A 13,849-nucleotide genomic window follows, 5' to 3' on the forward strand; every position below is an offset into this window, starting at 1 on the left:
TGGGGTTTGTCAGATCTAGCCAAATAGGAGAATTGAACATACCTTCATATCAACTGAATGAAAACGTGACCAGTTTGACTGAGCGGACTTTTGGTTAGTTTATCTTTCTGTCACATTTTTCTTGTTTTCTGGACCCAACCTCACATTATCCACAGATGGGAAAAAAGATCAGGATGATGATGACAGTGATGATGATGATGATCTATCTATCTATTGCCAGATGCCACAATCCCATATGGGGTGGCCATGTGACTCTGAGTTATTTGTTTTACAGGGAGGGGCACTAACCCTCCACCAACCCACTTGACATGTAGGGAACACGTATGGTTTGGTTATATTGTTACCACCCAGTGTCGTAAATGGTTTCTTGGCTTACAGGAAACCATTTGGCTTGTCACTTAATGTAAAGCCACCTGTAACGGAAAGAAAAGCATTAAGTAGTGACAGGAAAGATGGGAGAAATAGGAAGAGAGGAGGGCAGGCACAGAAAAAGAATGATATAGGCTATGGAAGTAGGCAGCACTACATCAAGTAAGTAGATGATGGTCGCTACCACCTACCACTGTGATGATGATGCAACAAAGAATTCATTATCCCTAAGTGGACTCCATTCTAGGCAAACCAACAAACCAAAAAAGAGATCATCTAACCATAAGCCTCTCCCCTAAACAAAAAATTACTGCAGATGGAGAGATGCCTATAGTATGAGATGCCAGTTTTATAGCACCCTTCAGCCAGTCAGGTGTGACACCAGTAGGATAGCTGCTCCAAGTCCAGGGGATGCCTGATGACCAAAGGGCAGACCACACCCTGGTGGGGCATAGGCAAGAGCAATGTGTCGTCATTCTAGGGTCAGTCTTGAAAGAGATGAGGCATTAGTAAGACATGTGCTGTCATTTAAAAAGGAGGTGCATGACATTCTTCAGAGGAATGCACACATTCTGCATGTTGGTCATGGAGATCTGTATGATGCACCAGGAACAACAGGGGATGAGATGTAGCCAGGAGGTGAGATGAGACCCGACGCAATGCCTTGAGGAGCAGGAGGGGATGCTGAGGCAAATTTCCCATCACATTAGAAGAATTTTAGGGCAGAGCACCAAGGGGCTACAGGGACAGGCCCTGCAAGGGGTAAGATCCACGAAGCATCCAGCTTCAACCACGTCATGATCCCATCTTACTCCTCAGAGAACTTCAGCATTGTGCTATGAAACTAGAGGATGCACAACAAGGTTGAGATAAACAGGGGAAGAACATTTTAGGGATAACAGTAGATCAGCAACCAGTCGTTGAACTGGGGATGAAGGACAAGTGTCAGAGAAACTGTTCCTTCCACCCAACAGCAGACAAATGAGAGAAGGGATGGTATGGAACTGAAACGGCTACAAGGGGGAAAAAGGAAAGAACTTTAAATCTGTTGGGTGGTGCAAAGTACAGTAAAAACCAAAGAAAAAATAACCAGATGTAAGCAGAAATGAAGAAGGAAGAAAAGAGTAAGCACAGATAACAGCCTAAAGAACAACAAAAGAAAGCACAACAAAGTGAACAGACAGGTAGTCAGAGTGAAGGGAAAGTAAAACATGAAACTTGCAGCTCACTGGGAAAAATGTGTGACCTATGTAACCTCTGATTTTCTAAGTGCTTGAGGAAACAAAAAGAAGAAGACTGAGTAGCAACTGGAGATGCACAAAGATGATAAATCAGAACTTGAAAACAGTATGATGTCTCTCAGTTTGCACTCAAAAAAGATGCTGATGCAAAAATAAAACTTTCATAAACAATCATTCACAGTGGCTTCTTCATACCCCCAAGTAGGATGAGGGATTTTACGATTTTAAGCGCATAACAGAAGAGCCCTCTTTGATGTAGCTATATTTGGATGAGCTTCCCAGTTATGTGGGACCTGGTAAATGTACTTGCTTGGCATGGGATATGTGGCCTGTTCATAAACATAACCAGTGAATATGTATATGTGGCTTTGCAAAAAACTTATTATTTTGTACAATATCTTAATTTGGGGGGAAGTGATAACCTTCTCCTGTATATGTTTGTCAAGATACTCACTGCAGTAAATTAGGTGTGAGAACTCTACCACTTGTTTACAACAAACTGAGTTTTGTATGTATTTATTTATTTTTATTTAATTACTTATTTACCTATCTGTCTGTCTATCTCTTTATCAATAGCCAGACACCTTAATTCTGTAAGGGGTGAAAACTAACTATTCACCTCTATGTCACCCAGTACCCTGCCATTTTGATGGCCTCCCCCCAACTAACACCTCCTCTCTCCCATATATACCTCTCCACTCCATCCTCGGTCTCCTCGCTCCCTCTCCCCCCTTCCACCTCACTCACATACACTCTTCTCATTCATCTCTCACACTCCGTTCTCTACACATGGCCAAACCACCTCAGAGTATTTCTCCTAACACTTTCTGTCACATCTGCATTTACACCACAACACACCTTCACTTTGTCATTTGTCAGTCTCTCTCTCTACGTAACTCCACATGCTTCTCTAAAATTACTTATTTCCACAGCTCTCAATTTTGACTTGTGTCCTTCCAACAAGGTCCAAGCTTTGCTTCTGTACGCTAAAGTGGTTAGCACAATACTGTCATGCTGCAGCTTTTTTTTTTTTTTTTTTTTTTTTTTTTTAATACTCCCATGCTCACTTCTCTTTCTTATCACTACTTTCAGTGAACCAACAACGTTTCTTCCCTGTTGTACCCATTTTAAGCACTTCATCCTGTAAACTTCCATCCTTACTCATCACGCTACCCAAGCACTTTAATGCACTCACATTTTCAATTTCCTCACTATCCAGTCTCACTGTGCCTTTAGTGACTTCATTTCTTTGAAGACCACAACTTTACTTTTCCATACATTCACCTTTAGATTCTTTTTGTTACATACTCTTCAAAACTTATTCACCAAGCCTTGCAGTTCCCCTTCATCTTCAGACAATACAGTATCATCTGCAAGCAACAGAATAGGATGTTTCCAGATGCTGCCCTCTCTCATTAGGGCTACGCTGACATCCACTGCCCTACCTTGTATCTCTTTTATAGCTTGATCTGTATACATGTTTAACAACCATAGAGACATGATATATCCCAGTTTCAATCCAACATTCAGATAGAAAAATTCACTCACTTCACCATCCTCGCTTACTACATCCCTGTCTCCCTCGAACATACTCCTCGTGGCATTCAACAGTTTCCCATTTCCTCCATAAAGGTATATTTTTAATATTTTCCATGTTCATTGTCTACCCACTCTGCCATATGCTCTCTTCAAATCCATGAAGGCGGCATACTGTATCCTTCCCTCCTCGAGAAACTTTTCTGCTTAACATCTTAGGATAAGTATTGTATCAACACAAGACGAAGGGGAGCTGCAAGGCTTGGTGGATGAGTTTGAGAGAGTGTGTAAGAAACGGAATCTAAAGGTGAATGTAGGGAAGAGTAAAGTGATGGTCTTTGAGAGAGGTGAAGTCAGTGAATGTACAGCGAGGTTGGATGGTGAGGAATTGGAAAATGTGAGTACGTTTAAGTACTTGGGTAGTGTGATGAGTAAGGATGGAGGTTTGGAGGGTGAAGTGCTTGAAAGGGTACAGCAGGGAAGAAAGGTTGCTGGTTCTTTGAAAGCAGTGATAAGAAACAGGGAAGTGAGCATGGAAGTGAAAAAGTTACTACATGACAGTATTGTGATACCAACTCTAACGTACGGAAGTGAAGCTTGGACGTTGTTGGAAGGACACAAGTCAAGAGTGAGAGCCGTGGAAATGAGTTATTTAAGAGGAGCCTGTGGAGTCACATGGAGAGACAGGCTGACGAATGAGGATATAAAGGAGCGTTGTGGTGTTGATGTGGATGTGATAGGAAGCGTTATGAGGAACACACTGAGGTGGTTTGGCCATGTGGAGAGGATGGAGGGTCAAAGACTGACGAAGAGAGTGTATGTGAGTGAGGTGGAGGGGGAAAGAGGGAGGGGGAGGCCGAGGATGAGATGGAGAGATGGGGTGGAGAGGTATATGAGAGAGGGGGGTGTGAGTTGGGAGCAGGGGAGTGAAATGGCGGGGGACAGGGCGACTTGGAGGCGATTTGTTTGTGGCCACCCCAAACGGGATTGAGGCGTCTGGCAATAGATAGATAGATAGACAACCTCTTCCCATCGTGAAATCTCTTTGTTCTTCTGCAACTAATTCCTGTTATTTCCCAACTTCTTTCAATAAATATCCTGCTCTGTAGTTTTCCTATTACACTAAGAAGACAGATGCCCCTATGGTTACCACAAACTTTTTTTTTCCATTTTCCTTTCTACAGGGGAATTATTATACCTGATTTCCAGTCCTCCAGGACTCTACCTTCCACTCAGGCCAATCTGCACATCTTTCATATCCATTCTTCTACTATTTACTTATTTATTTATTAATTTGCCACTGTGTATACATATTGTAAATTGCCACAGATTGTCAGGAGGAGCATCAGTGAAGGCTAAGAATGTGTGTTTGCAACTGGTAGATGCCCATACCCGACTAACCACAGGAGGGGTTGTGCAGCTGTTTTCATCTCCACATCCACCAAGACTAACCCCATCCCCATACCTTGGACGCTCACCACCCAAATTTACAGTTTCAACACACCATGATACAAGTGAGTCAGTGCTAAAGAGTATTTGGGATCATTATAGCAGGAAGTCAACATTTGGAATAGTAAAATGAATTCTGGATTTAGAAAAGTTGATAAACATGGTCATAAAATAGAATATAGTATACCTTAGTTAATTGCATATCTTATTTTTACCTGTAGCTTACATTGTAATCATTGGCATTATGATTTTAAGCATTATATTTAAAAAAAAAAATTTAAGGCATACTTTTCAAAGACATAGCATTTATCTTGAAGGTATCACAGCACAACATGTATTTCTTTCGTCGTACAGTAGATCTCAGAATCAAAATCTGAACACTAAGTAATCAACTCTACTGGCACATCAGTGACCTCTCTGTATATATGAGTCAAGTGTTAACCAAGGGCTAACCATGCTTTGATCATTTTTGGTTTTGAAATCCCTAAATCCTCTTCTTGTAGGATGGTTATTAGGTTCAGATGTTATAGGAACACTGAGCACCATCTAATCTTTTGTGAAGTAGATTAGTGTATTAACTCTGTTGATGTTTTTTATCTTTCTTCTGACAGTTTAGTGAAGATGCCACAATGTGTTCAAATCTCACTTTGATTGTCACTGGCCTGAAATTATTGCTCTGCATGATAATTCAACCAGGTTTGATCTTTCCATTAATTCATTCAGTAGGCAGCATAGGGAAGCAGAATGTCAATGGTGGTTGAGAGCAGACTGACCTGACTCATTTGCATTACACTTGTACAGTACCCTTGCGTCCAACACGCGTTAGTCCAGCACGATTCAGGTCCAGCACGGAGAGCAAATAATTAGTATTATTTAATACGATTTAATTACTGCAACACGAGTGTGTTAGCATAACACGCACAGAGCTTTGAGAAGTGGGCGAAATGTTCTGGTGTCAACATCTTTTTCCATAAGAAGTTGTAGTATCACACATTTTACATAATAATTTTTAAAGCTGTTTAATCATAATTAACAGTGTGTAATGAAGTGTGAATGACGAACAACGAAATATCATTTCGCTGTTAGCTGTGGTATAGGAAGAAGGTGGATGGCAGACCATAAGTGCCACCCTGTTTCAATTATAAATTGAAGGTTAGGAGAAGTGATAAGATATCTGAATTGTGCGTAAGTGTAAAGTCCTGGGGAACCATTTACTGTATTATGTTGGTATATGTGAATGTACTTAATACCAATTTATAGAGGTGTATAATGTGCTAGTAGAGTTGTCATTTATCTCTACTTTTTGCATAAGCCCAGAGTATATGTAATGCTCGGCACCTCACTTTTTAGCTGACCTCAGCACCGCGCCCTAGTCGGCTCGGTGAGTGTATAGCGTCAGAGGCCGTTTTATAGTTATCAAGGGAGGGTGTATCGCTCTTACATATCTCTCGGGTCGCAGTTATATTATTCTGTACCCAATAAAGAGAGATTTAATCTGCTCATTTCTGTCACCTTACGCTACCACTTAATAACAGACCAGCTTCCACCTTCTCGTGGCAGAGGACCTTTGGTAGGAAGTGTCGGGCAGTGACAGCGAGTAGCTGACGTGTACTACAGACAGTGTCGTCGATCCAACACGGTGGTCTAGTTATACTATAACAGCAGAACACTTAATATGTAGTCAACTGCTACTCCATAACGGCTACATTAAATTGGTGGCCAGCAGTGCGACGATACATTTTATTAGTGCTAGCGGTGGCACGATATTTAGTGCTAGCCGTGTACCGATACATTAAATTGGTGCTCAGTGCTGGGATACGATACGTGCTAAAGGGATATGCTGTGAACCAGTAACCCTTGCAATCGCTCGTTCCTGAAGGTGAAACAGAAAATCTTACTCTACTGTTGTAAGGGGACTAATTACCAGTGAGTTAAGTGAGCAGATAAACTGGAGTGGTGCATATTAATTCCTCCCATTATTCTGCCAGTGCGAGATTCCTATCTTAAGCACAAACTGGCAGTTATCTCGCCCTGTGGTGTGCGAGATATCTCCATCTTCAAACGCAAACTGGCAAGAATCTCGCGCTCGTGTGTGAGAGGCGAGATAAGGAGAGTTCAAGCCAGTGCGGTGAGGAGTGGGTCAACTAGCGACTTCTAGCAACTAGAGGCGCGGACGGCCGAAGCGAGCCGAGGGAGACCGAAAGCGGCGGGCCTGGCGTGATGCAGGGCGAACCACTCGCTTGCTAACTCCCACAGCGAGCGGGCTGCCGTGTATGGTTGGAGGAGTCTGGTGGAGTGTGGAACGTGGAATGTGGAACATCATCCTGGACTTTCATATCTAGGTAGTGTCCATGCATAGTAATCCACACACACACACACACACACTTGAATCAACACACGTTAGTTAGTTGATGAGTGGAAATAAAGGTTTCTCAGAATTCCCTTGAAATAAATATCTATCTATCTATCTATTGCCAGATGCCTCAATCCCGTTTGGGGTGGCCACAAACAAATCGCCTCCAAGTCGCCCTGTCCCCCGCCATTTCACTCCCCTGCTCCCAACTCACACCACCCTCTCTCATATACCTCTCCACCCCATCTCTCCATCTCATCCTCGGCCTCCCCCTCCCTCTTTCCCCCTCCACCTCACTCACATACACTCTCTTCGTCAGTCTTTCACCCTCCATCCTCTCCACATGGGCAAACCACCTCAGTGTGTTCCTCATAACGCTTCCTATCACATCCACATCAACACCACAACGCTCCTTTATAATATACTTTCTGTAATTTATATGTGTTCCGTTCTCTGTCACTTACCATAACTATCCTTTTTTTATGTCAGTTTATCTTCCTGTAACTGGGAGGGGAATATTACTGACAAGGTTAGATGGATACAGTGAAGTGGGGACGTAGAATTAGGGAAATAGAGATTAACCCCACTAGACTCAGCATTTTATGAGTGGGTTGATACATCAAACAAAAGTGCTCAGACATATTAAATGAGTGAAGGACATATTGAGGATCAAGGTGATGAGGATATTTCTGAAAGACTGGATGAGGATTTGAACGTTTGCATTTGCGTTCTGGTCATACTTATTCAACAGTCCCAGAGCAATCAGTTAGATCCAAATGGCCACTAGTCTTGCTGAGGGTAATCCTAGTGAGGAGACTGTGGAAGTTGAGACTACAACAGTACTTTTGGTCACTCAAGATATGCAAAATCCAGTCATTATTGATAGTACTACAACCACTCACATACCTGTGTATACTTCAGATGTTTCCAGTACACCACAAGGTTTTGGACAGAATTTATTTTCTGTTCCTTATTCAAATGCATGGGGTATAAACACAGATGGTATTGGCATGCAAACCCAGAATCCTAATCAATGGGGCATGAATACTAATATTGACATGCAAACCCAGAATCCTAATCAATGGGGCATGAATACTAATATTGGCATGCAAACCCAGGGCCCTTATCCAAATACCTGGGGCATGACTAACAATATGGGCGTGCAAGGTCAGACTAACCCTCTTCCTTTGTGGCAGATACCTGTACCTAATCTGGCTACTGATATAGTACAGCAGCATCCTAACTGTACTGAAAGTCAGGCTTTGGCGAAGGCAGGCATATGCTATGCAGAAGCTAGCAAAGCCTTGCAAACTTCGGGCTGGAGAGATACAGCTACTAGTTCTCCACAGCAAAGGACCAAGGCTGTTAAGCCAGAGGTGAAAAGATGGTGTGTCATACATGGGCATTGTCCTCATGAAACGGACTGTTGCCCCTTTGTCATTGAAAAGAGGAAGAAACTAGGGAACCCAGCTAGTTCGGGGGAAGCTCAGGGCCGCGCGCAAAAGTAATTAAAATAGTACAATCCACCGATGTGTGTGTGGCAGCTATTACTAAGGTGGACTTATTATCTATTCCTTGGATCATAGGGAAAGGTCAAGTGTCCCTGATCGTAGATACAGGGTCATGTACAAACATTATTTCTAGTAAAGTGTTGGAAAGACTTAAAAGTGAAATGCCTCTAACAAACTGGACATTATCACCACCTGATGTAATGTTGACAGGTGTGACAGGGAGTAGAATGAAGATTGTAAACCAGGTGCCGTTGACATTGAGGGCAGATAAACGATCTCCTGTGTTACGTGCTACGTTTTATGTGGTTGAGGATTTTCCTCTGCCAGCTGATGGGCTGTTAGGCTTTGAAACCATGGAGGAGTATGATATAGTAATACACCCTCAAAGACATTCCATTTCCTTTAATGGGAAAGAGTTTGTAGGCCTTAATCCCTCAGCGACACGAACTGGAACTGGCATCCAATCAGGAGCCGTCCAACCAGTTGTGACCCCGACAAGTGAAGCGTCAAGGGAGTCCCCGGATGCACACGAAGCGGAGGGTATGGACTGGAAGAAAGTCAGGGCTATAGTGAGTGGTAATCACCACTTACCCAGTCGAACTGTCTGTAAAATTCCTGTCCGAGTACCTGACGTGTCGGTGGGAACTGATGTAGCATGCTTAACTGAGACTGTAAAACATAAGGCATTGTCGCTGGAATCGACTCTGACTAGCGTTGGCCAAGACCAGAAGACGCCCCTCTTCATCGCAAATATGAGTGGTGGCGCAGTTAGCTCAGAGATGGTTGTTATATAGGCGACTTGATGTGCTATGGTGCCCCCATAAAGGAAGTCGACGACGTGCCGGTGATCTCTCCTGTAGTTACATCTCAGGCAACGACTCAGTCGGAACCCGTACGTCTGGCTAAGGAAAAACAGCTGGAGCAACACGTGAAGGTCACGGATAATGTAGACCATTAAACACGACTCCTAGCCCTCCTTAGAGAATTTTCCAACGTAGTAGCACTTCCAGGAGAAGCGCTGGGTAGGACGGATAGGGTGAAGCATCATGGTTTGTGCCCTGGTACAAATCCAGTTTATGTGCCCGCATACCGTCTACCGCACAGCCAAAGGGAAGCAGTGGATGAGGAAGTAAAGGATGCTGCGTGATGACGTTATCCAGCCTTCCTCCTCGCCTTGGAATGCACCACTCTTTTTAGTGCCTAAGAAGGACGGTGGTGTGAGACCTGTTGTGGATTTTCGGCAAGTGAACAAGGTAACAGTACCGGATCGTTACCCGATTCCGCATCTGCGAGACTTACTTCAATCATTAGGTAAGGGAAATACTGTGTTTACTTGTCTGGATCTAGCGTCAGGGTATTGGCAGGTGGAGCTGACCGAAGAGTCGCGTCCCATGGTGCTTTTAGCACTCACCGTAGGCACTTTGAATTTCTCCGGATGCCTTTTGGACTGAGTAATGCTCCTTTAACATTTCAGCGGATGACAAACCAATTGTTTGGCGAGATGTTAGGGCAAGACGTCTTAGCATATCTAGATGACCTATTTTCCTACACCACAGAACAAGGATCAGATAAGATCGTTCCTAGGCCTCACTGGCTTTTATAGGAGTTTTGTCCACAGGTATGCCATCATAGCATCACCTTTAACGACGCTACTTAAGAAGGACGCTGCATGGAAATGGGGACCCTCGGAAGAGAAAAGCTTCAACGAGCTCAAACAAGCCATGTCAGAAACACCCGTATTAGCGTTTCCTGATTATACTCAACCTTTCTATCTGTGCACAGACGCCTCAGGTCTGGGTCTGGGAGCGGTGTTACAGCAGAAGGATGAGCAAGGAAAGACACATACCATAGCGTATGCTAGTAGGGCATTAAGACCCCCAGAGAAGAACTATTCGACGACACATTTGGAGACATTAGCAGTCGTGTGGGCGTTAGGACATTTCCGGGATATTATCTTTGGCTACCGGATAATTGTTTTAACTGACCATGCACCCATACGCGACTTGTTTAAAGGAAAAACTTGCACGGTAAGGTTGCGCGTTGGTTTGGCAAGGTAATGGAGTTTGATCCAGAGGTCAGATATTTACCAGGCCGTCAAAATGTTGTAGCCGACGCGTTGAGTAGAAACATTGCTGCTACCATAGCCGAGGATGTTGCTCTTGCTGAGTATTCCTCAGACACGGTAAAAGCGGAACAACGTAATGATGCGATGTGGTCTCAAGTCATCTATGCCTTGGAGTCTGGCGACGAGACTTGTCTACCTGAACTCCCAGTACCAATGACTCACTTCCATCTTCAACAGGGTCTTTTGTATAAGCAACCCCCAGGGAAGGACACTGCATATCAGTTGGTTGTTCCTGCTGCCTTACAGCAAGCCGTGCTACAGTTAGTTCATGACGTACCTCAAGCGGGTCATCCCGGTCGCGATAGATGCATACGTGAGGCGAGAAAGAAATACTATTGGCCGACCATGAGGAAGGACATAGAAGCCCACGTCAGTCAATGTGTCAAATGCACGGAAATACGAGGAACGACGGGACTTCCGACTCCCATCTTAGAGTATCCTCTACCGGAAAACCCTGGGATACAGTCTCCATTGATCTCTTAGCGTTGCCGAAAAGTCGTCAAGGTTCAAGTTATGTACTGGTGACAATGGACCATTTCTCACGATTCACTGTTTTAGCACCTTTACAGACGAAAACTTCAGAGGAGGTGGCGCACGCTCTTGTGACTTCAGTGATTTGTCCATACTCTACACCTAAGGTATTGCTCAGCGATAATGGCAGTGAATTTCGTAACCAGGTGTTACAAGAAATCTGTCGTATGTATGTAGTAAAGCAAGTTTTTGTAACGCCTTACGGTCCTAAGAGCAATGGCCTGGTGGAGAGAACAAACAGGAAGATACTGGAAGTCTTGAGACCAGTAATAACCTCAAATCAAGAGGATAACTGGGAAGACTGGTTACCACATGTAGCGGCGACCATCAACTCCTCAGAAAATTCATCAACTGGGAAGTCTCCTCATTATATCCTTTATGGAGAAGAGAAAGTGTTACCCTACGATTTGTTGGCTGGACCTCCTACTCCAGTATACAACGAAGAAGACTACGCAAAGGTACAGTTGTTGAAATTCCAACGTATACACAGTGAAGTACGGAAAAGATTAAAAGCCTCAAGAGCGGAGATGATGGCGAAACAACACAAAGGTAGTCAAGAAAAGACGTTACAGGCAGGCCAGAAGGTCATGATCCACAACCCTGAGAGAATTTCCAAGCTCAGACCTAAGTTCCGCGGACCATATACCGTTGTGGAACGAGTACGTGGAAATACTTATAGAATAAAGGATGAAGCTAATGGAACTCAGGAGGCAGTACATACTGATAGGATCAAACTAGTAAGTCAAGAGCTAGGCCTATCGTCTGATGTGTTGTGCCCTCTGTCTTCGTCGCAGTCTATGTCGTCATCCGTACCTGTCCCTAACCAAGAGTATCGCAGCAAGCTACGATCCCACAACAAGAGTGATTAAGGGAGTATCTACTCTTGCAGAAAAATGTGGCTGTGGCTCATACTCCTCGTGCGTTGCTTGGGGTGGACCTATGGAACGACATCGGACATGGACACGACTGCATTAATGCCAGGAGCACTGAAGAGCCCACTTGGAGAAGTCGTAGTAGTGGAAGATGCAGTATGCGTCTACTATCCAATGGAAGGCTATCTCCAAACGCCAGATATTGTCAAGGAGGTCTCCAAGGGCTTGTCGAATCTCAGACAGCAACTATTGGAAGTGGGAAAGATGTTTAATCGAAACCCACGATTGACGAACTCTGACACTGAAGCTTTGGAACGAACCTTGCACGGAATTGTTGAGCTTCAGGCTAGGCATATAGACAGGCTCACCGACAGGCTCACTAACTTGCATGTAGCTTTACCTAACATACACTCTGATCTTTCCAAGCATGTCCATGCACGTACTAAGAGAGGACTTGTGGATTTTCTAGGAATCCTGTCTCAACAACTCTTTGGTATGGCATTAGATAAGGATGTAGTGCAATTGGGTAGACAGATGCATGACTTGACACTGGCCGCTAAAGCCAATAATAGATTAATCATGCATGTGTATAAACAGTTAGATGAGTTCACTAACAAGGCTAACAAGATAATTAGGACTACCAACCATCTAGTAGAGCTTGTGAACAACATCCAAATTAACCTACCAACCCTAGCTAACTTGGTGTTATTCACTGAGTACTTACATGCTCTCAACGAGTCAACCACTGCTTTGGAGAAGCATGCAGCCAATATGGTGGACGGCTTAATCGATGCAAGTTTGAACAGGGTTAATGCTTTATTGCTGCCTACTAATATACTAACAAATGCACTTGATATAGCTATGTGGAAGCATGGACTTATGCCACTCTTTGATCTGAGTCAACTGGAATATTATTACCATTGTTCGAGGCCTAGTTGTCCCATGAAGGCATCCTTATATTGGTACCTATGAGGAATGCTGTAACATACCAGGCATGGCGGTTCATTTCCTTCCCTTTTGTTACTGCTAATAATACACTTGTTGTTACTGAAGAGGGTCCAGAGGTGCTAGTTGTCTCGGATGACAAGAAAATGTGTAGCAGAAACGACTGTGGATGAATTTGAGAAGTGTAAGGCCTCATTTCTTGATCTCCATGTATGTCCTGCTTTCCATTTTGTCTTCGTACCATTAAAGGTAGAGGAGTGTAAGAGGGCCTTGTTGGACACAAATACTTCCTCTGCTCTGCAACGTTGCATCTTCCAACCCATTTAGTTGAAGTCAGTTTTCCATGCTCATATTCATGCGAAACAGTACTTTTACTTTCCTGAGACAGAGGATGTAACTGTGATTTGTGCCTCACAGAATCAATTCCTTACAGTAAAGGGGTACTATATTGCACCTGATTTTTGTGAGTTACACAGTAAAGAGATAGCAGTTCTGCCTAGCAAGCATCATCTAGCTTTGACAGTGAACTTCTCATCCCAGTTACGACCCTTTTTACCTTCATTCAATGTTACTTGAATGTGAACAGGCTGTCTCATGCATTAAAGGAGCTTACCTTCCCCTCCCACCTGAACAGGACTGATTTAGAGCCTTATGTACTGTCCTATCTTCCTTCATACCTTTCTCCTTCCTATTTTGGTCCTGGCGTTGGTCTTCTACTTATTGTGGTCTTGTCCTGTGTTTGTGGTTTAGGCTACTATTTAAGGCGCCAATTAAGGAACCCACTGATACCACGTGTCCGTACTCGAGGATTGCAAGTGGATGTTCCTGAATAGTTAGCTACCCTACACTCTGGTTAGGCTACACGGTAGTTAGGACAACAATGTCGACGAGGACGTCAATGGTGTGGCCGAGCGATG

At 43.8% G+C, this 13,849-nt stretch overlaps 1 protein-coding gene across 1 annotated transcript in view; it reads left to right on the forward strand.

Moving 5' to 3' along the window:
• Wdr81 (WD repeat domain 81) overlaps positions 1 to 13,849 on the forward strand; it is a 523,698-nt gene that overhangs the window by 196,212 nt on the left and 313,637 nt on the right. The window contains exon 16 of the mRNA XM_080282279.1: positions 4,476 to 4,660. Within this exon, the coding sequence (XP_080138405.1) occupies positions 4,476 to 4,660 (185 nt within the window). The remainder of the gene's footprint in view (positions 1 to 4,475; positions 4,661 to 13,849) is intronic.

The sequence above is a fragment of the Coenobita brevimanus genome, chromosome 93 (genome assembly GCF_032717465.1).
Source record: "Coenobita brevimanus isolate Jiangsu-jjx chromosome 93, ASM3271746v2, whole genome shotgun sequence".
NCBI classification, from domain to species: domain Eukaryota; kingdom Metazoa; phylum Arthropoda; class Malacostraca; order Decapoda; family Coenobitidae; genus Coenobita; species Coenobita brevimanus.